This window comes from Moschus berezovskii, chromosome 6 (assembly GCF_049115385.1).
Source record: "Moschus berezovskii isolate FMDL1 chromosome 6, NW_MosBer_1.0, whole genome shotgun sequence".
Taxonomy (NCBI): domain Eukaryota; kingdom Metazoa; phylum Chordata; class Mammalia; order Artiodactyla; family Moschidae; genus Moschus; species Moschus berezovskii.
In genome coordinates this window covers 111,678,883-111,704,854 of record NC_142465.1, presented here as the reverse complement: position 1 = coordinate 111,704,854, position 25,972 = coordinate 111,678,883, and the positions used below count along the sequence as shown (strand labels likewise).

Here is a 25,972-nt window from a genome sequence, read left to right as displayed (position 1 = left end):
TACTGCTGCTAAGTCACTTCAGTCGTGTCCGACTCTGTGCGACCCCATAGACAGCAGCCGACCAGGCTCCGCCGTCCCTGGGATTCTCCAGGCAAGAACACTGGAGTGGGTTGCCATTTCCTTCTCCAATGTGTGAAAGTGAAAAGAGAAAGTGAAGTCGCTCAGTCGTGTCCGACCCTGAGCGACCCCACAGACTGCAGCCTACCAGGCTCCTCCGTCCATGGGATTTTCTAGGCAAGAGTACTGGAGTGGCTTGCCATTGCCTTCTCCGAAAGAATAACCTAGAATGGATAAATAAACAAAACCTCTTCTGTGCCTGACATTAAATAAGACTGAGCGTGTGCATAAGCCACCTCCTCCAGGAAGCCTTCTGTGGATCTCTCTGCCCTGGATTACATACTCCCCTTCCGCTTCTAGTTTTTCTTTCTTAAGTGAAAGCGGGTTTATTTAGAGACACACACATTTCATGGGCACAACGCTGTCCCTCTCAGAAGGTGAGAGTGGCCCTTCCTCTTCTACTTGTAAAGCCCTCTATTCAGGTCTTGACCAGTGGCACTTAGCAAACTGAACCATGATTAAAGACAAATTCATTCTCCAATCTTTCCCAATAAACGTGAACTTCCTGAGGCACAGGCTGTATCCCGTACCTTCTTGTTTTCAATGCTCAGTATCTGGAAAAATATATGGTATTCAATAAATGCTTATGGAAAAGGCAGCATAAGTATTTTATTTTCTGAGCATGATTATCAATTTAAAAATGAGGAAAATATAATTTCCTATAAATACTCAGATCAGTACAGGATCAGGTTTTTAAACCCAGATTACAAGCTGTCCATTTTGGCAGCAGCTGAAAGTAAGAAGGCGATGGGAAGGCTGGGGAATCCAGTTACAGGCCTATTGCCACACGGTCTTCCCCAGGCTGCCCAGCTGCCAGTCCTGCTTCATGTTGCCACCTGGTCCGTGTGAAACAGTGCTCGCCACATCACGGTGATAACTGCTTTGTAACTGACTAGGTAGACTCACAGCCACAGGGGATTTAATAAACCCTTAAGAATAAAAACAGGACACCTGGCAGCAGCCACTGTGCAGACCCCACCTGCCTGCGTCCAGCGCCACTTCCTCTGCAATCACACCTGACAAACCAGAGCGAGGAAGACAGAACCGCAGAGAAAAATTTACCGCCCTCAGAAGTGACAATCGAGCGGGAGAAGCAAGCGGGCGAGGCGTGTGCTGCCCACATGCACCAGGCACTCCGCAAAAGGAAGCTGCACCCCGTGCAAGCGACTGTGCCGCCCACTTTCACATCAAAGGACCAAAAACTACCCGCAAGGAGGTGCGCCTGCCTCTCCCTTCTGCCGGCCTGGCTGACCGGGAAGGGCGGGGACTTGCAAGCTGAAGGGAGCACCTTGGGGGACGACAGGGAGACCTGGAGTGGAGACGACACTGCTCCAAGGTGTCCTGCAGGCCGTGAAACGCACTTCAGTCAGGTGTCACTTTTTTGTTCAAATAATTTTTAAAATCTGCACAATTTTAATATGCAAATAATTTTTTAAAAAAAATCTGTGCTAAAAATAAAAAAGATATCTAGCAAACCATTGGTAAAACCTCATTATCTTCTAGGTCAAGAATTTACACTTAACATACATGCCAAACACATATGCTGAACAATGGCAAAATGGCAATTTGAAAAAAAAAAGTATTACTATTAAAAACGAGCTTTGAAAGTAAAATAGGTAGTACTGACATACATACTATCATGTGTAGAACAGACAGCTGGTGAGAAGCTGTTATATAGCACAGGAAGCTCAGCGACGATCTAGAGGGGTGGGGCAGGATGGGATGGGGATGGGATTGGGGGGGGGGTGGGTCCAAGAGGACAGGTGTATACATATAGCCAAGTCACATGGTTGTACAGCAGCAAACTGCATCGCTATATAGCACAACACTGTAAAGCAATTATACTCCAAAAAGAAAAAGACAAAGGGATTTTTAAAAAAAGTAAAACTCAGAACTCGTGCACATGTCACATTGAGAGTAAATCTTTTCATTGCTCAAAATATTAAAAAATATACTTTAGGAACAGATATAAACCCAACTTACTGAGTGACAAGGAAAAAGTCTTGCTATTTTAGAGGTATTCTTTAACATTTAGTTAGCAATGTGCTCTTTCAGAAAATAAATTTACTCTGGAAGAATACTAGCAGAGATATTTACAACATTCAAGTGCTAAAAAACAAAAACATGTCCAAAATTTTAACTTCACAGCAACATTGTTGAAGGCAGACGTTGCTTCTACCCCCTGGTAACTCTGAAACTGGTTTACAAGAGAGCAGTTGTTTACTCTGTGTTCGTACAGACTCTCGAATTGAATAAAACACAAAACCTGCCACAAGTTGAGCAGAGTGAAGTTTCAGAAGAAGAAAACCACATGGAAAAGAACAAAGTGAAGGTGAGGGAACCCCTGAGTTTCCCCCTCAGTATGACTGAGCACTTCATCCTCTCCATCTGCTGACACAGGTGAGGGGAGGGCTTCCTTCCCTGGATCATCGCCCACCTCCCTAAGTGTGGGGCATGGTCTCCACGTAGGGCAGCAAATAGCAGGAACACGGGTAAGTAAGGGGGTCCTGTAAGAACACAGGAAAGGAGGAAAGATCATCTTCCTTTGATGGGTTTCCTCTGCTCACGTTTTATAAAGGTTCTGTATTTTGTTTTAATGAGAGAGACGGTTCCCAATTTCCCATTGCTCCTTGAGAAATTCAAGATGCACAGACCCTCCTTCTATCAGGAGGGGCATTTCTTGTCAGAGGCTAAACTGAGGCAAGAGACGAGATGTTGGACCTGAGGAAGATAATGAGCACTGCGGCTGACCAAACACTCTGTTCTGTCAGGGAATACGTTCTTTAACACAGTTCTTGGTGAAAATAAAACATAGGCCTTTTATTTGTACTTAAAACCAAACGAACTTTTTGGCCAACCCAATAGAATGTCCCTAGCCAAAAAAGTCATTTTAAGATATTTCAAACAAATACTTGTAGATTACTTTGGTGCATACAATTAATACATTCAGGCAAATTAATAGTAGGATTAGAAGACAGATTAAAAAACAGGGACAGATGATGAAAGCTGGAGAGGACAGTGGATAAGGGTTATGTGGCCCCAGAAGAACAGACATAAAAGCGGTGTCTTCATACCTTAAACCACTTAAAGCCCAAATGACGGGTCTCATGCAATATTTCACTCAACAGCTTCAGACAGGCAGGGAGAAGCAGAATGGTGGAAAGAAGATAAACAAGAAAGAGAGAAAGAAAAAGGCATGCAATTAAAAGCAAATTATTCACAACCACTTCAAAAGATATTTCCAGTTTCTTACAAAGCTCAATATAGTCTTCCCTACAATCTAGCAATCACTCCCAGGTATTTACCAAGATGAGTTGAAAACTGATGTCCATACAGAAACCATGGATCTTTACTGCAGCTTTATTTACAACTGGCAAAACACTGGAAGCAACCAAGGTGTTATTCAATAGGTGAAGGAACAAGAAAACTGTGACACATCCATGAGGTGGAATATATTCGGAGAGAAAACAAAATAAGCTCTCAGGCCACAAAAAGACATAGGATAACTTTCAATGCAGAGGCTGAAGGAAAGAATCCAGTCAGAAATGGCTACAGGAAAAAGATTAGGAAGCAGAGTGGTAGGGGGAAATGAAGAGGTAAGGGTAGCGGGAGATGAAGAAGAGGAGCGTGGCGAATTTTTAGGGACTGAATCTCCTCTGTAGGATCCTGTGATGACAGATACATGCCATTAAGGACTCAGTAAAACCTGCAACATGTGTAACACAGAGAGAGATCCAAAATGTAACCTATGGACTAGTTAATGAAGTATCAATACTGGCCCATCGATTTTAACAACTGCATCACATCAATGCAAGATGTTAACAGAAATGGAAACTGAGGCTTAGGAAGGCAGATGTGGAAACTCTGTATGTTGTTCAACTTCTCTATAAACTAAAAAACTGATCTAATTATCAATCAGCCCCAGAAAGCAAATTACAAGCAGCTCACACAGTAGCCTAAAAAAGAACATGTAACAGCGGTCTTTATACATGATTTATTACTAATCGCCAACATTTCTACATGATCTTTGGTTGAAAAGTTGCCGTTTAGTCACTAAGTTATGTTTGACCCTTGCAAACCCATGGACTATAACCTGCCAGGCTCCTCTGTCCATGGGATTTCCCAGGCATGAATATTGGAGTGGGTTGCCATTTCTTTCTCCTGGGGATCTTCCCGGTCCAGAGATTGAACCCACATCTCCTGCACTGCAGGTGGATTCTTTATCATCTGAGCCCCGAAGGGAAGCCCCTGGTATGGAAGAAAGAAAAAGTGAAAGTGAAGTCACTCAGTCGTGTCCGACTCTTTGTGACCCCATGGACTGTAGCCCACCAGGCTCCCCCATCCATGGGATTCTTCAGGCAGGAATACTGCAGTGGGTTGCCATTTCCTTCTCCAGGGGATCTTCCCGATCCAGGGATTGAACCCAGGTCTCCCGCATTGCAGGCAAATGCTTTAACCTCTGAGCCACCAGAGAAGCCCAGGGTATGGAAGACTTGTCACTAAATAATGATCCCAAAGCAGAAAAAAAATCTTGATAGAAAAAACAACAAACCAGGGGTGAGGGGCATATTCTGAAAAGAAAAGGGAAGAATGTAAAAAAGGTAATACCCAAGAAAATCCCTCCTTGCCCTGGGACAATGGCTGACACCACCCTGTTCTCTGAGGCTCTCCACTACCCCAGGATCTGTTTAACAGTACATTAATAAATACTCAAATAGACAGTGGACTGCGGCATTTATCTAAGAATAGGGCACTAAAAGAAACTCATTCTGGAAAGACTGATTTTCCATCACCTTTGCTAATAAACGCCAGTCTTTCTACACTTGACACTAAAGAAGCCACACGCCTGTGTCTAACGTATGAGGGGATTGCCTGGTGGACACCATGACATGTCTGCTTTGCAAGGCAACCTTCTTCCTGGCTATGAGCAACCCTAGTTCATAAAGAGCCATGGTGGTCTGAGCAAAGGGCTCCCCGAAAGATTCATGTTACCCTCTCACTGAACACTTTTCACCTGGTTTAGCACTTATGTTTCTCCAACAAAGAGATGGAAACAACACTGAGAAACTTGCGATGAGAGCCTTCACTTGTTAAAACTATTTCTTCCTCTCACACCTCCCACCTTTATTCTTCCCAATAAAAAGTTTAATGCAAGGGTATGAGGCTCTAAAACAATGTATAAAAGCAGAGAAAATAGACAGCAGCGGAATTGTTGACCAAATCACCTCGAGGTGGAGATACCCTGATCAGGGACTCCAGGTGTCATGACACCGATGGAGACACCCTGGTCTGGACTCCAGGTGTCATGACACCGACGTCCCTCACACCTGTCAGCAGCCTCAACTTGTTACAGGTTTTCACTGCTCCTGTGGACAAGGCCGAATACAAAAGAAACGTTCTGCGCTTTGAATCATGTCTGACTCAGAAACGTGTAGGTGTTCCCATCCCATTTAAATGCAGAGTTGTGCTTAGTTTGGTAACAAACAGGCAAATTCCATTTCATCTCATCAGATGTATGTGTCAGCATACACATCAGTATACACAAGTCAGCCCCAAACACTTAAGAGACCTCTGCATGAACATGAATCAATTCTTACACGACTATATTTCAATTCTTATTTAAGGCTGAATACTTACACTCGATGATGCGTATTTGAAACCCTGCAAACACATGTTAGGTACAGTTCACCTAGACTACACTGGTTGGGTTTTACCTTTCCTTTACCCAGCAGCATGGCCTGTAACTGCACAAAATCGCAGACCTGTTTCTCAGCACTGGTCCTGGCTGACTCCTCCTGCGCCAGCACCATCTCTCGCTCTGCGGTTATCTGCACACTCTCTCTTAGGGCTTCTTCCAGCTCTTCAATCCTGTCATCCTTCTTACGGAGACTGTCCTGGAAAACGATGGAAGACTCGGTGAAGGAGGCTAATTGGTTAACCCAAAGAAAGCCTATTTATCAAGAAAGGGGCTATCTGCTGATAAAATGTTCTTCTTTTCAGATGTAAATCTAGGACAGAAAGATGTGGACACAAAAGAGAGAATAAGGCAAGGGAAGAAAGAGTAAAGAAGCTCAAGAAGTATATTGTTATTGAGAGCAAAGCGTCAAGTGAATTAAGCAAGAGAAACCTGTGATGGACTTTCTCCATTAACAGAGAGAAGAAAATTGTGTTAGGCAGACAGGTAGCTAGGGCTTGATTAGGTAAAAACACAAAGCTGTTTTTGAACTACTCTCTAAACTGGGCTCAAGGCCAGCTTTGATGAAGCCTAAGTAATAAGACTCAATAGCAAAACATTCTCTTCTGAAGTTAAGCCTAGATGAAAAAGTTAAGTAAACAGCATGATCAGTCAGATTATATTCTACATACATACTGTTGGCAAACTAATTTCTAAAAGAAATGAAAAAGATTTTTTTCCCTAATGAACTCAATAGAGCAAAGATTTTTCTCAATCTCATACAAGAAAACTACAAACAATAACTGGATGTAGGTAACTGGTCTGCCTGAGGATGAGTAATTTGGTTAGCAAACCAAAACCACTAGCCCTGATAATCTATACAAACTAAGAAGGAAGTTTTGGGGAGGTAAATATGGATTTCTATCAGAAAGGCAAACATGGCCTATTACACACAAATATGAATTACTAGCAGAAAATTCTTATGGCAAACACTGCCCAACGCTCTAACAAGTGACTGAAAACTATTGCAATGATAACATTAACAAATTCATAGCACTTACTCTTCTGCCAATAGAGAAGACCAAACTGTGAATTGCAAGGAAAAAGAATTCAGGCTTGCGGCGATCACTTTAATACCTAGGATATAAAGTGCTTATTTTTTATTTATTGGTTCTATAACACGTTACCACAACACTTGGCAGCTTATAGTAACAGAGAACAAATTGTTTGTCTACACAGTTTCTGTGGGTCAGGAGCAGTTTAACCTAACAGCTCCGGCTCCAGGTTCTCTGATGGGGAACAGCTGAGATGTCAGCCAGGGTTCAGCCCTCTGCTTCCCCATACATGGGGGCAAGTTGGTGATGACCACTGGCAAAGGGCCTCTGAGGCTCCTCTCCTCAGGGCTCCTGGCATTCCTCAGTGCAGGTGACCCAGAAGGGCAGGGCATCCACGTCTATTGTTCCAGCTTCAGAAGTCACATTGTCATTTCTGACACTTCCTACTATGCACGAGGGCTGACCCTGACACAAGGCTACACAAGGGCCTGAGAACCAAAAGGTGAGGATGCTCTGGGGCCGTCTTGCAAGACGGTGTTCATGGTGCCCAAGGATATGGCTCCAGTACAAGAAAACTGGATGACCAATGAAGAAGGAAGACAGAGATGATCCAAAGTGCTTCTGAGAGAAACCTAACAGTTTGCACAACAGAGCCCTTACTGAAGAGACAGCTTTGGTTAGATTATTTTAGCGTGGAAACAACACTAAATTAAAATGAAATCTAAACATACCAAAAATGTGAAAGGCAGCTATTCAGAAGACTTCACAAAACTGAGTTATATATCAGCGTATCACTGGATATGAGATTAGCAAAATATGCATTATGTCAAGATTTAGAAGAAAACCTGCAGTCGGCTTGAGTTCTAATGAGAGGTGTTGTGGTTATGGTAAAAAATAGAGTAATCTAACTTAAGTCAATGACAGTTCAGTCCTAGGAATACACAACAAAATGCCAATCAAAGTTCAACTGAAAAAAACTACTGGGTCAATGTCTAAATAGCTATATACAATAGAGGTTTATTAATAAGTTGTTGCTGCTCAGTCACTAAGTCACGTGCGACCCTTTGCCACCCTATGGACTGCAGCATGCTGGGCTCCTCTTTCCTCCACATTTCAGTGAAGTTCCTTTCTTTGGGGAATGGACCCATTTTTTAAAGAAAATATGAGAATGAAATATTCAGTCTTGTTGACTCCCCCTAGTATTGCCCTCTGTAATCTCCTGATCCCTCATGAATTTTCAGCATAAAGTCTATCTACTCTTTAGGCAGACAGGAGGAAAAGTCACAAAATTCAGCCAAAAACAAATCTAACTTGAAACTACAAAAAGAGGGCTGATTCGTCCTGTTTAGAATTAATCCACTTTTTAGCATTCACTATCTGGAAGAAAAAGATGAAACTGGCAGCCTGGGGTCAGGGAAGCTAAGCAGAGAAAGAGACTTTGATTCTCTGGCTCTCAAACTGACTTTTCACATGGTTGAACTGATTCATGCAACCCTAAACTTAGGACATGTCCCGTATGCTACAGACAACTCAGGAAAGGGCCAGGTGGAGACAGTAAAGGAACACGCTTCACCATTTTAAGTAGCTGCTGTCACTTCAAATGAAAGCAGGACCTGTAGAATTTTATGTCAGCTGCCACATATCACGTGTACATTCATCAATACTAACACAGGCCAGTTCTCTGGCTCTGGATTAGGCACTGCAGCCTGCTGTTACACCAGCTCTACTTACTCGCGGGGGTTCAGTGCGACCTCTTCATTCACAGAGGAAAGGGTTGGAGGAGGAGGTTTCTGTGACTAGTTGGGTGGGGTCGGGGGGGCTGTGGTGGGAGACGGGAGAGGGAGAAAGGAGAAGAGACGCTACCAAAGAATTGCTCCAACTCTTAAACAGCAAGCCTCCTACACTCACACACAAGATTGGGCACAACCGCGACAGCTGTAACTTTGCTCAGGCAATTCCACAAGAAGACAGGGCGGACCCGCTGGCAAATCCCATAATCCCACCCCCCTGCTTCCCTCCTCTGAACCTCGCTTCTTGACATCAGCTCTGTCAACATCAGCTTTGTGCCAGCTGCGAGACTACTCCCCCCACTGCCTGGCCTTCGGATCAAACGTTCAGAAAGAAAAGCAAAGGAAAAAGGGGGAAAAAAAAGGAACAGCGGCAATTAAAAATTAATTTTTTGTTCCCTTCAAACATCTCCATCAAAATTAAAAGAAAAGACTCAGTAATACAGTAACATAAAAAGAGATCACTTGATAAGGACAGATCTCATTAAACTTTTCTCAGCAGCAGAAGTAAGGGCAGTGCAGACTTCATGAAGGACACTGGAGGTAACAGCAGCACGCTCTCATCGCCCTGTCCCTGGTCCTGCCGGTGGAGGTCACTCACTTGGGTGAACGTTGAGAGCTGCTTCCTCTGGGGTAAACAGCACTCACGGAGAGTTCAACTCGCGCTGAGAGATACCAACGTTAACCGCTATCCATCACCCTTAATGCGAAGAGATGGCGCTTCTTCATCGTCCTCTACCCCACTGCTTACCCTTCCCTCCTCCTTCTCAACCCCCGAGCACAAATACACATGAGGAAGGTTTCATTAAAATCATTCAAAGTGTCAGAATTCAATGGCCAGCTTCTCAGATGTTTAGTGATGTGGGGGGGCTGGGGTAAAAAATTGAAGCCAGATGCACTGATGAAGTCAATTTTAAGAAAGGAACGCTAGCCTGACACAGGGACAGAATTTGGTTTCACACCGACTACTTTTTGTTTTAAGGAAATGCCTTGGGTTAAAACGAAAGATATGTTCTTCTCCGCCAAATGCCTTGGGTTAAAACGAAAGATATGTTCTTCTCCGCTCTCTTTAAAGTCACTCAAATATCTCCCACAGTTCAATTTGTTAAAAATCAAAGTCAAAAGCAGGTGCATTTCATTAAAGAAATGGAAACATATACATGAAAAGCAATGCTTTATATATATATATATATAATGTGTATAGAACATCTAGGGCAAACAGCCCACATGGATGGCCAAGTTCTCATCTTGAAAATTCTGGTAGCTGATTACCAGAAGCTTGGGCAAGGACGTGTGGTTTACTTAACCGTAGGACATCTCCTCTGATCAGTAACGCTTATAAAAAGAATAAGCACACCTTTTCCAAGTCTTCAACAAAAACCCCAAAGATAACCTTTCACTTAACGTAATAAACAACTGACGTCATCCGTAAGAGGGTGTCTCTTGTCTCTGAGGTATTGGCAAAGGGGCTGCACAGACACCTGCTTCTGCTCTGTTAAGGGCTCTCCTTAGATTTCACCTTCCAAATTCAGAGGAGGAGCTTCCACGATAACACGAAGGAAAGCATTAAACCATTTGTTTCACTGAAGGAGACCCCAGTACTTTTAAGAATTTTCCTGCCAAATGTAACATTAACCACTCATCGTTCTATGGGGTACATTCCTGAAATAAGCTCAAATGATGTGACTAAAAGTTCCCATAGAATAGGGCTAAACTTAACTAAAGGAAACAGCTTAGCTTAGCAGGCCACATAATTGTACTATCAGTAAACATTCTTTCAGTAAATCCCACTGGCTATCAAAGAATTCTGTCCAGGGGGAAATGTATCTATTGAGGACATTTCAGACATGGCAGAATTTCTGTAAATAACTTTAAGACTTGTTTTGCATTTTTCTTAAATGGCAAGAAGGGGCACAGTTTGAGCTAAAAGCTTTAAAAAGTTACACATATGCCAACAGTATGAGTGGGTGCTTCACCTGTAGGAAAACACAAATTTCAGATTAATTTCAGCAACTATCCACATGCGTATAAAAACAGATGCTGATGTGTATGTACACTTTTCCTGTGTAATCCCTAATTCCATTTAAATGTATTAAGAACTCCATAAAAGACAACCTATGCTCACATTCTAGACAGAAGAAGCCCTAAGAAAAAAAATTAACCAAAAAGGAAGATATGATGTAGAATTAAATCTTTAAATAGGTTGAGAAGATCTCTTAAGTAGTAGTCAAAATTTATTTTTACAAAAACAAGAAGAACAGTAACATCTGGCATGTGACACATCACGTACTCTTTCTAGAAAGGTGTCAATCTTAATTTTTAAACAGTTTTCTTAAATAATTATCCCCATGGCCAATGTAAAAACCAAGGATAAATAGTCTTTACTTAAAAAAGTCTCTTACCAAAATGGAGGGAAAAAATTTTTTGGAGGTAGAGCAAACAAAATGCAATTTTGAAGAAAACACAAATGTTTCACTGATTCTGGACCTAAGAGGAGAATGTGCCTAATTACGTGGAAAATTGCTGTTTCCGATCTCTACCTCTACTTTCTCTGAACTCTGTCCTCAGTATTCACTGGTCTCAGGAGAGCTGGTTTGTGGAAGCTGCCGCGTCTTTTCAGCAGGCCCATCAGTCTCCCTGACAGTGCCCTCTCTCAAGGTTAAATCCAGATCCCTACCTTTGTTATAAATAAAAACAGAGCACCAAACACTACTGATGTGAGCCCGCTGCTCCCAGTTCAGTCTGCCCTGCCATATCAGAATATGGCTAAAACCTGTAGTTCTGTCAGAAGACAAAGTAAGTGTGACTGCTGAAAGAATACATAAGGTGACCGACCATTCTGAACGAAGGGAGGACGGTGTTTCCTTCGTTAAAATGTGAGAGGCTTGTAACGGTAACCTGTGAAAATTTTCAAGAATATTAGGATGCTAAATATAAGATCATTATACATGATTTTTAAAATCTGAAACTAAATTTTTAATTTAATATTTATAATTATTATAGCTGCAATTAATGAACAGCTTGGGGCTTCCCTCATGGCTCAGATGGTAAAGCATCTGCCTGCAATGCGGGAAACCTGGGTTCAATCCTTGGGTCAAGAAGATCCCTTGGAGAAGGAAATAGAAACCCGCTGTAGTATTCTTGCCTGGGAAATCCTATGGTTGCAAAGAGTCGACACAACTGAATGAAAACTAACATTTTCATTTTTTTAACGTATGCAAAACATTAAGAAAGGCTAAAAAGAAAATTTAAAAGATAGCCCTGAACCTAAGGCAGATACAAACTAGACCAAAAGGGGGAAAGAAGGGAGGATTAAATCACAAACGAGGGAGGTGGGAGGGAGGGTCAGGATGGGGGACACGTGTACACCCATGGCTGATTCATGTGAATGTATGGCAAAAACCACCACAATATTGTAAAGTAATTAGCCTCCAATTAAAAAGAAAAAAAATCCAAAAAAAATCACAAAGGAAGATTTCTAAAACAGGGTACTGAAAAATATAAAGCAATAAAATATAATTAAACACACAGGCTGTGGAAGAACAGGGAAGACAGTAACAAGAACAGGGCAGAGCTCACCAACAAAAGTTCATTTTAAGCCAGAACCTTAAAACTAGAAATCCACAGAAAGACTGTGCCTCAGTAGAAGAGCGCACATCAGAAAACCAATCAACTGTATTTAGGGAAGACCAACACCACCGGGTTGTACAGAATAGGGTAGCTATGCTAGTGAGGGTCTCACCTAAAAATGAGCTAGAAAATACTCAAAAGACTGAAGCTCCCAAGGCCAGGCTAAGATGCCTGTGAATGAACACTTCCTGACATCTACAGATGCAACTGCAATCAGTGAACAGTTTCCTATAGAGAACAATGTGCAAAGGACCAAGGCAGGGTTCCCAAACTCAAACGTGCAAAAGAGACAGCACACACACTAACAGCATGAAATGAATACAAGGTAAGAAAATGAGCTCTGAAATTGAAGCAGAAACAAACTGTAATGGAACTGCAACACAGAGTGCGATTAATTCCCACTGCGTGCTTTACCAGGCAGGGGACATTTGATCTGAGCCTTAAAAGATGGGTAGGCTTTCAATACAAAGCTTTTCTAATCCCAAAATGACTATCGGTCAAATCAGCAAAGACCTGCTTCCCTATACTGTTTATCTGGGAGGTTTCCGTTGCTGGGGTTTATGTAATTCCAGCTCTTCACATGGTAATTACTCATGAATTGCACTACATCACATCTTTTCACATATCCAGCACGCAAAAAAGTGCTTTTAATAAGCATATCTAATATTCACAGGGAGTGAAATAATTCTTATTTCTCTCTCTTCTCATAGCACTCAGAGAAATGACAATTCCACAATGGGCTCTCAAGAAACATTTACTGAGGACGACGACAGGTGTTGTCGTTTAGTCACTAAGTCGTGTCCAACTCTTGCGACCCCATGGACCATAGCCCGACAGGCTCCTCTCTCTGTCCATGGGACTTTCCAGGCAAGAATACTGGAGTTGGTTTCCATTTTCCAATTTAGCCAATTACAGAGAAACATGGCTTACAGAAATGAATGAAACAACTTAGAAATGACTTTAACTAATACAGAGCTAAATTTCCGAGTAGTGGAAAGTATGGCGAAACTCATTGCAGAATGTCAACAGAAAAGGAGCAATGATCGAAAAACACGACAGTAGGCAAGGCTCATCTCCAGTCTGTGCTCACTATTTTATCATCCATGCCTGGCATTTGTGAGTATCGGCTGGAAGCGTAAAACGGTTTAAATGTTAGTATGCATGGGTTGTGGCAGAGATCCTTTAAAGACCCATTGTGTAACCATGTCTTAGAACAGTCACATATATTCAATACATCTAAGCAGATACTCCAAACATCTTGGAAGGTGCAGTGAATCTAGGTGAGCGTCCAACAGAAAAACTGATCAAGGAAAGTGTCTGGGTGGATGCGGGACCATCTATGGCACCCAAGGTCAAGAGGACAGAATGGAAGGCACCCCCTTGCTGAGCCCGGAGGGATTGCTGAGTACCCTCTCTTGACCATCCTGGATATGGTGAACCAGAGCGTGCATGGATGCTGACCTCCTTCTCAGCATCCCGGAAGCACCCCAGTCTTCCCCTGACCTCAGGGATGCTGTACTTCCTTTTCCTCTCCTGCCTCGTCTGGCCTCCTCATTTTCGTCTGCTTTGAGCGCCTCTCCTAATTACTCTGGCTCTAAACAGTGAGGATGCCAAGCGTTCAGCTCTAAATTCATATTCTTCTGTCAGTATTCTCTCTCTAGATGGTGTCTGATTCTTACAAATCAAGATATGATTCCTGAGCTCAAGTCTCCAAAATTAACACCACCAGGTTTCTCTAAACTTCAAATCTGCACACCCCACTGCTGGCTCAAACCTCCATTAGGAAAGCTCTCAGACAGCTTCCCTTGTTGGAAATGGACATGTTCTCTTTCCCTGGAGAACCTGGTGATCTCAGCCTTGGGGTTAACCCATCTAATCACTGAGCACTGGCACACACAGAGTTCCCCATGCCAGGAGCCTATGAGCCATTCCCATTCCTGCCTCTCCCTTAGTGCCCACATTCCAATCCGTAAGAGAGTCTTGCCTTTTGACCTAAAGGTAACTCATCTCAAATTTGCTCTCTTCTTTCTTCTCTTCACTACCAGAAAGCTCTCTCCTCAACGCCCACATTCATCTTACTATGGGGCCTTCTACTGTTATCTGAGCTTCTTCAGAGGCGAGACCTTGATCATCTTACATCATCACTATTTACACAAAGCACATGTGCAACACATATTTATTCACATATACTTTCTTTTTAAAAAATATTTTATTTGACTGTGCCGGTCTTAGTTAAAGCCTGGGTTATCTAGTTCCCTGACCAGGGATCGAACCCGGGATCCCTGCTTTGGGAGCATGGAGTCGTACCCACTGGACCACCAGGGAAGTCCTGGCATATCATTTCTTCATAACCACACTTATTCTAATCTGTTTCCAAATACTGCAAAACACAGTACTGTCAAAATGCAAAGCAGATCCTATTCAACTCTACTGACATGGGCAAGGACTCATGGATATTTATTTCATAGGATGGATTAAATAAAAGAACTACCACTGCTTGCTCTTGATTCAGCTTATTTCAGCACAGGACATGTTCCTCCAGGTTGGCTGCAAGGTCTTCCCACAGCCCCCATCAGTAGATGGACCTGTATGTATACTCAGAAACTTAAAAACAAATTCAGGTAACAAGAACTTTGTACAACACAAACCTTCCATCAACTGTTTTCCTACCCCCTGGTCCCCCCAAGGGTTCTACCCTCAGCCGCTTCTCCAAGAATCCCCGGGGTCCCTCATTGGGGACTTCTATTTAGAGGTGACCTTAGGGTGCAAGTGATACTCACCACTACTGGCATGTTACCTGCAATGACACGATTAAGAAACAAGCAGCAGAGCTTGTGAGCAGAAGAGCTGAGATCAGGACCGAAGGACCCCACTTCAGCACTCTTGTCACATGTTTGAATGAACTGCATCCACGTGCATCTTACATATGGCCATCAGCTATCATTTTTCATAACTTTAACATCTGTCACTTATTGAGAACCTTGGAAAGTCCTCATCCAGCTATAAATTAGTTTTATCTGTAATGTAATACATAAACAGATAATCTGACTTACTTATCTTGCCCGGTTATATAAAGAGGAAATAAGAGATGACATATGAGAGCACTTTTGATGTTATTGTACCACTTGACAGATGATGAAAAGGTCACATTTTGGTTTACAAAGACAGTATGGTAGCAGAGAACATCAGGTAGGGGTGTGCAGGGGGACAATGAGACATTAAACAGGTAAGGGGCTGTGATCCTAGCCCAGAAATGAGGTTAAACTGAAGTCCAGAAACAGCTTAACCATTAATTTAATAAAACAGAAAGATATCAATTCAAACTTAAGAGCAGTGAAATAACTTTCTATAAACACTCTAGTGAAACTGTTAGCAATGAAGAAAAACAGAAGACCCTCACCACACAAAATAACCTAAAATTATTTAAATTAAAAGGTTATAAATGAAAGACCGAAACAACTTAAAAATATTCATAGGTAAATATTTATCTGTTCTCAAAACTGGGATAAACTAAGTAAAAAACCCACAGGGAAAAAGCCATCATGAAAGAGAGAGATTTTAACTATATTAGTTAAACAAATGAAGATGTAAGACATGAAAAAATACTCAGCCCTTACTGGTAAATCAGATAAATATAAATTAAAACAAAAATTAAATATTTTCCACCCATCAGATTGGCACTAAAAAATAAAAAAAGGAAAAATTTTATAGTATCAACTGTTATTGCCAAGAGTGAGGGAAAACTGGTAGTGGCTTTTTTCAAAAGTTGGTACATCTGAGGAAATCCATATTGTTTTAAGTATGAGGAGTATGTTATCAGTAAAAGCTATATAAAAGAAGAATGAAAAAAGGAATTAAAAAGTCAGATTTTCATGTCAGAAGTGAATTTGCTATAAAGCCTAAAAATGGCTTCTAACTCCTCCAAATCCTCCAGCAAAGCTTTTGTGACTATGCAGTATGGCATAAACATTCTATCATACCAGTTAGAGAAACACAAGCTGGCAGTGGCTAGTGGTCTTGGCAGGAGCTTTAGAGATCTCCACTGTCCACAGCATAGTCTAAAACTTAAACCTTCATTCAGACAGGCTAGAGATCCCAGAAGTCTCAGTTCAAATGCTAGCTGAGCCGTAAGTGGCTGTGTGCGTGTGGGTAAGTAATTCGATTTCTCTGAGACAGTTTCCTCATCTATAAGATGTGTAAAACCCGTCTGGCCCTCGGATTAGTGAGGGTTAGAAACAGGGACTTGCCAGTCCCTGTGGTCCCTGGACACTGCTCTGGTGTCCAGCCCTCGGCACCCAGCTGGCACTGGTACAGTCACTGCTACTCATGGTACTGAGCCTGGTTTAAGTATCTTTTGAATAATCAGGTCTAAACATTCTGCACGACTGTGAAACACAGTCTCTGAACTGAATTTTTTAAAATAAGGGAAAAGAGGGGAGGTGGGGGAAGGAAAGGAACATGAAAAAAAGAAGGCAACCCGACACACCAGATGAATGATGAGCTTTACTGAAGGAAAAGGCCATTCGATGCTGACCACCTGAAGACCCCGCTTGGCCCGTGGACCCTGAACTCACCAAGCAGGCAGATTCCCTTCAGGAGACGGATTTTCTCCCTTGCTCAGGTTTCCTCAACAGAGCTGTGGAATAAAACTGGCCTTTTCTATTGAAAGCCACTCCTTTACTGCTAAACAGCTGGACTGAGAGGAAGGTAGCAGGCAGGGTTAGAAGGAAAAAGAGCGGAGGGTGAGGATGCAGAGAGCCACGTGCCCGTGGGGAGGGCCCTGCCGGGCCTGGCCCCCCGCCCATCCCCTCGCCCACCTGCAGCTGCTGGGAGCTGTCGCTGAGGGTGTCCTCCCGCCGCCGGGCCTCCTCCAGCATCTGGGCGCTCTTCTTCTTCTCCACCTGCTCCTTGTGCTTCAGGCTGGCCACTTTCTTATTCTGGTCCTTCACCTGCCTGTGGATAAGGGGAGAAAACGCAAGCTCTTCGTATACATGCACAAGAAAGAAGGTGTTTATTCACGCACACCACGATGCAAGGGACAGCTGAGAAGCAGCAAGAGCTCCTGCTGTGAAATCCTCCCAACCTGGCCGAGCTCTCCATGCTAGCAGCAGCTAGCTGTTAACCATGGTGCTCCGGGAGCACGTATGCAAGCGAGTACGTTGTGGAGCACGATGACACAGAAAACGGAGGGAGGCCGGGGACAGAGAGAGACTGCAGAAGAAGGAAACCAATTCAGAGATTTCTGTTGGCGTATGAAAACAGGCTCTTGACATCAACGCTATGAAACTGCAGAATGGCTGATGAAGAAAGGTTTGTAACACAACTCTAATATTACTGTTATTAAATATTTTCAACTTTCAAAAGCTATATGTAATATTGTTTAGTCACTCAGTTGTGTCCGACTCTTTGCAACCCCACGGACTGCAGCACACAGTCTTCCCTGTCCTTTGCTGTCTCCTGGAGTTTGCTCAAACTCACGTTCATCGAGTCGGTGATGCCATGCAACCATCTTATGTAACACATATGTATATAAAATTATGGCATAAAGATCTAAGGCCACAGCTTAAGCAACAGATCATTCCATCTACTTCTGAAGCCCCCTACTGGACTCCACTCTGCCTCCACACTAGATAAGAAGACCAGACCAAACTCCAGGTCACAGGTAGAGAAGATTAACCTCATTGGAGAGTGGAATCATGACTAATGATCAAGAAATATGTGTAAGGCGTAGCCCAAGAGAACCCGGGCTCTGCAATGCAAGAGGACCGACATCTATCTGAGCTCTGACACTCTGCTAAGCCCAACATTTTCCTTACTCATTAAGGAGACGAGTATTTGGTTGAACTCCACTCTCATGTATCAAACACTAGGAATATCAATCCATGAATAAAAACAGTTTCTGCTCTCAAATATCTCCCAGGCATCCGAGCAAATACAGGATATGCTAAGTGCTAGGAAAGGGCCCTGGGAAGGGGGCAGGGGTGGCAGTGGTGATCAGGAAAAGCTTTCTGGAAAATGACCTGCCTCTGAACTTCCTGAGGGATTGGTCCAGGTTAGTAGGCAGAGAGAAGAGAGGGGATAAAGCCCTGAAAAAAGGAGTGTGTCCCTTTGGGGGAAGCCACACTCAGTGTGACTGCAGCATAAAGTCGGACCAGAAGAACAAAGAAAAAGGAAGCCGAAAGTAAACAAAGGCCATATAACCGTATCCTGCTGAGCAAAGAAGCTGCAGTTCATCCTAAGTGTGAAAGACTTAAGGAAGGGAAATGATACAGATTTCCAAACTTCTGGAAACAAATCGAAGGGGGATGATGGCAGTGGGGAGGATGCGACAATTAGAAAAATCCACTCAACTGTGCCCAAAAGTTGCATCAATAAACTGAACTAACAATGAGAAAACAAGCCACCGTGGTTTATATCTAATTAACATCCTTTAAAATCAGGTAATGACAGCCTGTGGCACATTTTCTCATACTCATTGCTTAATCTCCAAACTAGATCACCGTGGTTTGTCAGATAAAGTACAAGACGTTCAGGCAAATTCATATTTCAGATAAATGACAAATAATATTCTAGTTAAGAATATCTCAATATTCATAGGATATATTAATACAAAATTTTATTCATTCTATCTCTGAAATTCAATTTTAACTGGACATCTCGAATTTTTATTTGCTAAATCTGGCACCCCTACAGGAACTCTCTACTGGATTCACCAGCTTTATCTCACCTACAAAACACCAGGTAGGTATCTACAACTGCAATCTAGAAAAACAAGGTTTACCACTTCTCAATGTGTGATGGCATGAAACTCAACTCTTTTCAGTGGAAGACTTTGGCGGATCAGCACAGGTCTGTGTTCACACGCTTATTTCTACCAGTGAATCATTCAAAACAGTAAGACTATGTTATTTAACTTCTATTACATAATAAAATAGGGACTCTGGGCTTAACACAGTAGGAACATCCCACAGATTGCAAACATCGTTTTCAAGAGAGGTCTGTAGAGGTCACGGCTAAATAAAGCATGAGTAATAATAATACTGGGAGAAGGAAATGGCAACCCACTCCAGTGTTCCTGCCTGGAGAATCCCAGGGAAGGGGGAGCCTGGTGGGCTTCCATCTATGGGGTCACACAGAGTCGGACACGACTGAAGTGACTGAGCAGCAGCAGCAGCAGCAGCAATAATAATACTGAGCCCAATCTGTTTAGATCTAAGAGTGACAGAGATGACATTTACAGGCTTCACTTTCTCAATGTCTTGCCTTTAGCTGAAGTTGCTGTTACACAATAAGAAGTAAAGATGAATTGTGGACTGAATCCTATCTTTTCATCAATACATGGAATCTGTTCTTTGTATTCATTCTCTGGGGTTACTGTCACTGAACAGAACTAAACAGGTGTATATCTAAGGATTCCAAGTGTGATCCTTCAGTCATCGTCGCTCTAAATAAAATCTTTCTGCTCTGTACTGAATGGAAAGGTGAACAGAGGAGGGCAGGGTAGGACAAGAGAGGAAGAGCAGAAACAAACAAACCCACTCAAACTGGAAAAGCTTAGCGGAGACACAAAAATACAAACACTACAGGTAACTGTTAGAATTAACACAAAACAGGTTAAAACAAACAGTGGAGGGTTAAGCATCTTGTCCAAAATCAATATAATAGAGTTATGTAAACATCCAATCCATCAATAAATTAGACTCTCTTGATGACCTATTCAACTGGGCTTAACAAACCATAATTAAAATGCCTCTATGTAGAAAAAAAATACTGCATTAAATTCCACTCTGAAGTGAAAAGAGGGTTTTTAATATACAGCCAAAATGATCCTAGACACTGGAAAAAAAAAACTTGTTGCATTTTTTATTACTTGGAAAAAACTTATTTAGGAATAAGTATAGTCTAATGGCTTTTACCACTAAATAAAAATAAACAGCTAACAATATTACAATTAACATAACTTGTAACTCAGAACTTTGTCTACACCAATGACTTCCATGGAAAAATTCTTCTGGAGCCTTTCGTAACAGTTAGTAACATTTAGATCAAACATGAAAAAGACAAAATATGGGACAAAGCAAAAAAAAATTCCCAGTAAAAATATGAGCACACTTGAAGCTGAATTTAGAAAGTCCTCACACACAAAGCAAAAACCTTCATGATATTTTTCTACTAAAGCTGACTTGTGTTCAGACTTGGAATTACTTATGTGGTACCCTAACTGATTTACTACAATGTGGAGAAAATGTTTAAAGTAGAAAATTGGAAAATCACTTTTAAAATGCGGCATTTGTGCTTGCTACTTTTATTGCAAACACTTAGGATTTCTTCTGTAATGAAAACGGTTTATTCACAGAGAGTTCTGTAAAAATGTTTCCAAAAATTTTTATTTTTTTAACAAACTCAACATATTAACAAAGCTGCTTATTTTTTAAAAGCGTCAAAGGTGGTTAACAAGTCTTTGGTGGTTAACAAGTCAAGTGACAGATAACTTAGGTGAAAAAAGGAATTTTTTTACAGAACATTAAGAGATGTGTAAAAGACAAAAAGCAAAATAGGCTCAAAACTGTCAAGGAGGTGGTAAGAGAGCTGGTAGAAAACAATGTCACATAAACTATAGAAGCAGAGTTTCAAAAAGAAGGGAGATGGTCACTAACCCAAGAGACAGGTTTTAGACAGATCCAAGACAAACAAGGCTACTCAATCTGGCAAAGGATACGTCACTGAGGAAAGTTTAGCCTGGCAATGAGAGAAGATCCCAAATTATATTGCTCTGGAAAATGAATGGGAAGTGTGAATGTGGAGGCATCGAGCATAAATGATTCTTTCAGAAACTATGCACATGGGAAAGAAAAAGTAAAAGTAAGATGCTGTGGTGAACTGAGACCAAGGGAAAGATGATAGAACGCTTGCTCACACAGCTCCTTAAGGACAGGGAAGACTAGATCATGTTTTATGTTTGGGAGTCTGTGGGAAGGAAAGAAGAGAAACAAAGGAAATGAGGAAGAGGAAGAGGAGGATTCAATTTATGGAACAAGGTTTTGAAAACTGGTCAGATGGAAGGAGTGAGCAGGAAGTTTAGCCTCAGAACAGAGCTGGGACATCAGTACCTCTGACAAAAGCAAGGCGAGGACAAGCAAAGACAGACCTTCTGAGACTGCTGCTGTGCAGAGAGAAAGCAGAGGGTGGTGTTAGTCTGACCGAAGAACCCCTTCATGAATCAGATTCCTATAAGTAATTACAAAACAAAGACTTTATTTTATTAACAAGCTCATCATACCCTAAACAAACTGTTTATTTTTAAAAAGAGTCGAGGACTCAAGGTAAGAGGACTTTTTCAAAAATATCGTTAAGTCTTGAGAATAAATATCAGAGAACAGAAATGGGAAAGAGAATCTTTTTCCCCAAAAAAGCCTCAACTTCATCTTTCTACCTGTAACAGAAATTTCGGCACCGGAAAAATAGAGTCTGAAAATATTATTACAGAAGAAACCAGGCTTCCTTCCTCATCTTCTGCACACATACAACTCTGCAGTGGGCTCTACTTTGTACTTGCTATCAATCCTGTCAGGAATCAAGGGCACCCTGTGGCGTTTCACAAACCCTGGAGTGTATGGCACCATGTGGTGGTATCCTGGACCAAACAGGACTCTGAGAAAAAAGCAAAAAGGAGTGATCACAACAGCTCCATTTACTGACTGTTCAGCCTGTGCCAGATGCTGGTCCAAGCGCTTATTTGTATTAACTCATTCAACATTCACAACAGCCCTTCGGATTGGAGAGAACTACCCCAACCTTACAAGTGGGAAAATCACAGTGAGAAAAGTACCTAAGAACCTCTGAGCAGTATGGAACCCCAGAGCTCAGATTTATTCCTAGGCTAGAGTGTGTATCATATGAGAAGCCCTGAGGCTGAAATGAAAATATCTGGCTTCAAATCTAAAGACTACTACTAACTAGTCAGCTGACCCTAGATGTAGAAATCACATTCCCTAGTCTCAGATCCTCATCAGAATAATGATCTGACCTGTGTAATCCATATGCTATCTGTGAGAATCAGAGACAAGTGCTTTTATAAACAGCAAACATATTAGAAAACCGCTGCTAGAAGAAAGGTAAAAGGCTGAATGCCAAGGAATTGATGCTTTTAAACTGTGGTGCTGGAGAAGACTCTTGAGAGTCCCCACACTGCAAAGAGATCAAACCAGTCAATCCTCAAGGAAATCAACCCTGAATATTCATTGGAAGGACTGATGCTCAAGTTGAAGCTCCAATACTTTGGTCACCTGATGCGAAGAGCTGACTCACTGGAAAGACCATGATGCTGGGAAAGACTGAGGGCAGGAGAAGGGGGTGACAGAGGATGAGATGGTTGGATGACACAATCGATTCAATGGACATGAGTTTCAGCAAACTCTGGGAGATGGTGAAGGACAGGGAAGCCTGGCGTGCTGCAGTACATGGAGTCGCAAAGAGTTGGGCACCACTGAGTGACTGAACACCAAGGTAAAATGCATGTGGTATTAACAATATCATTTCCTGAACCTGATCAGAAATTCTCATACCATGATTTACATTGCCACGGCACACAGGCAGAATAAACAACTTTTAAAATGAAGACTTATGATTGTTTTCTGCCAGCTTCTCTTCCTAATTCACTTAGTAATAAAGATAGTTGAGTTACTTAATGGGCTCTGTAGTTGTGTTACTCACCTGCAAAGTGGAAATCACAAACCTTGCTACACGACTGCTGGGAAGAGCAATGGAAATAAAACCTGTGAAGCTTCCACCACAAGCCCCTGACACATGAACAGCAGCACTGGTGGCTGTTTCTATTGCCAGCATTCAGCAGTTACAAAACAACCCCCGAACTGAAAGGGTATGAGTAGGTCTGTGCAGTGAAATCACTCCAAAGCTCTTACACACATCTAGACCGTGGCCTCTCTCCCTCCCGCATCCATGCTGCACTTTACCTGCTAGTCTAAGAGCCACAATGCCTCTGATGAAACTCTAACAAAGTTAAAGCTTATCTTCACCTCCTCGCTCCCCCAGTGACTGCTTTTCACCTTCATTTCTCTCTCAGTCAAAACCTGGTCGGTCTGATTCTTGCTCTCTGACCACTCTCACGACCTTGAACAGCAGAACTGTAATGCTACTCTTCCAATCAATCTAACACTCATGAAGTTCTCTACACTCATACCTGAATTTGTAGACATTTCGTTCCTGGGGTAACTTTTATTCGTCAGTTGCTTACAAGGGTTCAAGACAATGTTAATATACAATGTTCTGTTACTTATCTTTGTTTTAGGACAAGCATACTGACCTTGAGGTGAGACTGAAGGAAACGGCAAATCCAGGAAGGAAATGTGAAAGAGAAAAGTTAGAAAGTGTTAATGAGGGCAGTATTCAGAGTTCGCATTATTTACACAGAGGAAACATACAGCACAGGATCAGGGAAAGGGAGGGAGACACCCAGATTCAGCACAGACACCAGAAGTGAGTAACTTCAGATTTCCAACAAGTGTATTTTCATATTAGATTACACCATTGTACCTTAACCTAAGTTTCTAAAGAGATGAATTTTGTCTAAAATTTACCATTCCCTGGGGCAGGAAAAAGAAAAAATAATTTCTCAAACACAAAGGAAAAGAAGGGAAGGCCAGCTGTCATTCCCCTTCCTGTTTGAGTATTAATAGCCACCTGTGATCTAACGATGTTAGCTTGGGTTTATACATACCTGTCTTAGAAGTGACAACTCCTTTACCCACCCTGGCCCATTTCTTAGACCCAACTTATCTAGGAGCAAAAGCAGAAAAACACGGAAATGATTCTGTAGAAGACAGAACTCTCATTCATTTGGAAAATTTGACATAATTTTCTCAAATGTGAAAATAATGTTTTGCTAATTACACCCATTATGTCTCACTCCAAATCTATCAAATCTGTCCCCAAATGGTGCAATCTAACAGCAATAATGAAGAAGATGTGGCTCTACAAATACCAGTTCGTTTCTGATGCTGCTCAGCAGACAGAGATGCAAAGTAGTCATGCTTGGTATTCCTTAGCGAGCACAAACCCCCGAGGTTCATTATTGCTTTCATATTCACAATAACGGGCAGCTTTCCCTTTTTAACAATTAATCAATTTCACTGAAAGTAGTCTTCTCCTCCCAACACTTAAGACTCCTAAGAGCCAGGGCCATCCAGCTTGTCTTCAGGACTGAAATTTTACTTTAAGAATCTAAAACGAGAGGTTTATTTCTTGAATGCTAGCACCATTTCAACTTGTGCTTTAATGTTTTCTAACATTTCAATACTAAAATGAGTTTTTTAAAAAACTCATTGTTAGAATAAAGGAAAGGCAAGGGTAAATTTATGATTGCCATTATATAAGAGAAAAACAGAAAAACAAAAAATGAAAACAAAATTCCTCGCAACCACAGCGAGTACATGGTGGATCCTGGAGAGGAACGCAGGTCTGCAGACACACCTCCTGGACATACTTTTATCTGTTCTCCGATGCTTACAGGTTCTCGAAAGCAATCTACAAAAATCCATGGATCTCTAGCAGAATGCAGACAATGTTCAAAGTCAAAGTGAGGTCAATCATTTATCTAAATGACTGTTCCCAACAATCTTTTTTATTTCTGTTGGTTATGACAGATTAAGTTACAATAATTTTAAATAAACAATGACACTCACTGAGATCTCATACAGACGCAAGGCTTTATATGAAACATGGGAAAATCCCTGAAAAAAAAAATTAAGTTTATTCTTGACAAAAGTGAGCAACTTTAAGGATCTTTTTACCTATTTTATAGTTCAGGAGTCATAGTTTATGTTGGTATCCACTTTTAGCTCTCGGGAAATAAATTTAGGAGAAAAAATCTGCATATAGAGTACCTATATATAATTCTAATGTTTACATTTTAAAGTGTAACACCAAAATTTCTATTGAGAATGTAATAAATTATAAGGTGCTGTGCCCACAAGAAACTGTGGAAAGATGGCATAGTAGAATTGACTATGTAAAGCTGCGTAATTTATTCTTCTTTTAAATGAAAATCAGTGAAATTCATCGAGGAGGAGGAAGAAGAAAGCAGGCTGAAGCAAGCAGGATCAGATAAAGAACAGTCGTCTCCAGTTATGATACTCAAAGCATCTTGCTTTTTACTCTTTCATTTTTTAAAAACACCATCCATTCTCCCTCAAGAAAGAACACACAACCACCATACTCATTTTTCTTCTTTCCTACGTACATCAAGACCCGATACAGTCCTTCATGGATCAAAGATACACAACTACAAACTTTAAGGAAATTCTTTAAGGAATCTTTTCCCTCATGAATTGTATACTGCTGTTGCTGCTGCTAAGTCACTTCAGTCGTGTCCGACTCTGTGCGACCCCATAGACGGAAGCCCACCAGGCTCCCCCATCCCTGGGATTCTCCAGGCAAGAACACTGGAGTGGGCTGCCATTTCCTTCTCCAATGTGTGAAAGTGAAAAGTGAAAGTGAAGTCGCTCAGTCGTGTCCAGACCCTTAGCGACCCCTAATTTATGCCAAATCTACATACAGCTTAATTTCCTTATGGGAGATTTCTGAAGACATTAAGCTGCGTGATCAATTCAGGATTTCTTTACAGAAAACATCTTTACAAATATGATGACTAAAGATTTAAGTTTATATTTCCAGGCTACACTGTGCCATAG

At 41.7% G+C, this 25,972-nt stretch overlaps 1 protein-coding gene across 10 annotated transcripts in view; it reads right to left on the bottom strand.

Annotated features, from left to right (window-relative positions):
* Positions 1 to 25,972, bottom strand: part of ERC1 (ELKS/RAB6-interacting/CAST family member 1) — a 277,757-nt gene that overhangs the window by 134,259 nt on the left and 117,526 nt on the right. For all 10 annotated transcript variants that reach the window (XR_016037703.1, XM_055396335.2, XM_055396333.2 and 7 more), the window contains 2 exons: positions 17,081 to 17,216; positions 5,880 to 6,011 (listed from right to left, as the gene is read on the bottom strand). Coding sequence is in view for 9 of the 10 variants with exons in the window: in XM_055396335.2 (XP_055252310.1) it covers positions 5,880 to 6,011; positions 17,081 to 17,216 (268 nt within the window). In the remaining variant the exon portion in view is untranslated. The remainder of the gene's footprint in view (positions 1 to 5,879; positions 6,012 to 17,080; positions 17,217 to 25,972) is intronic.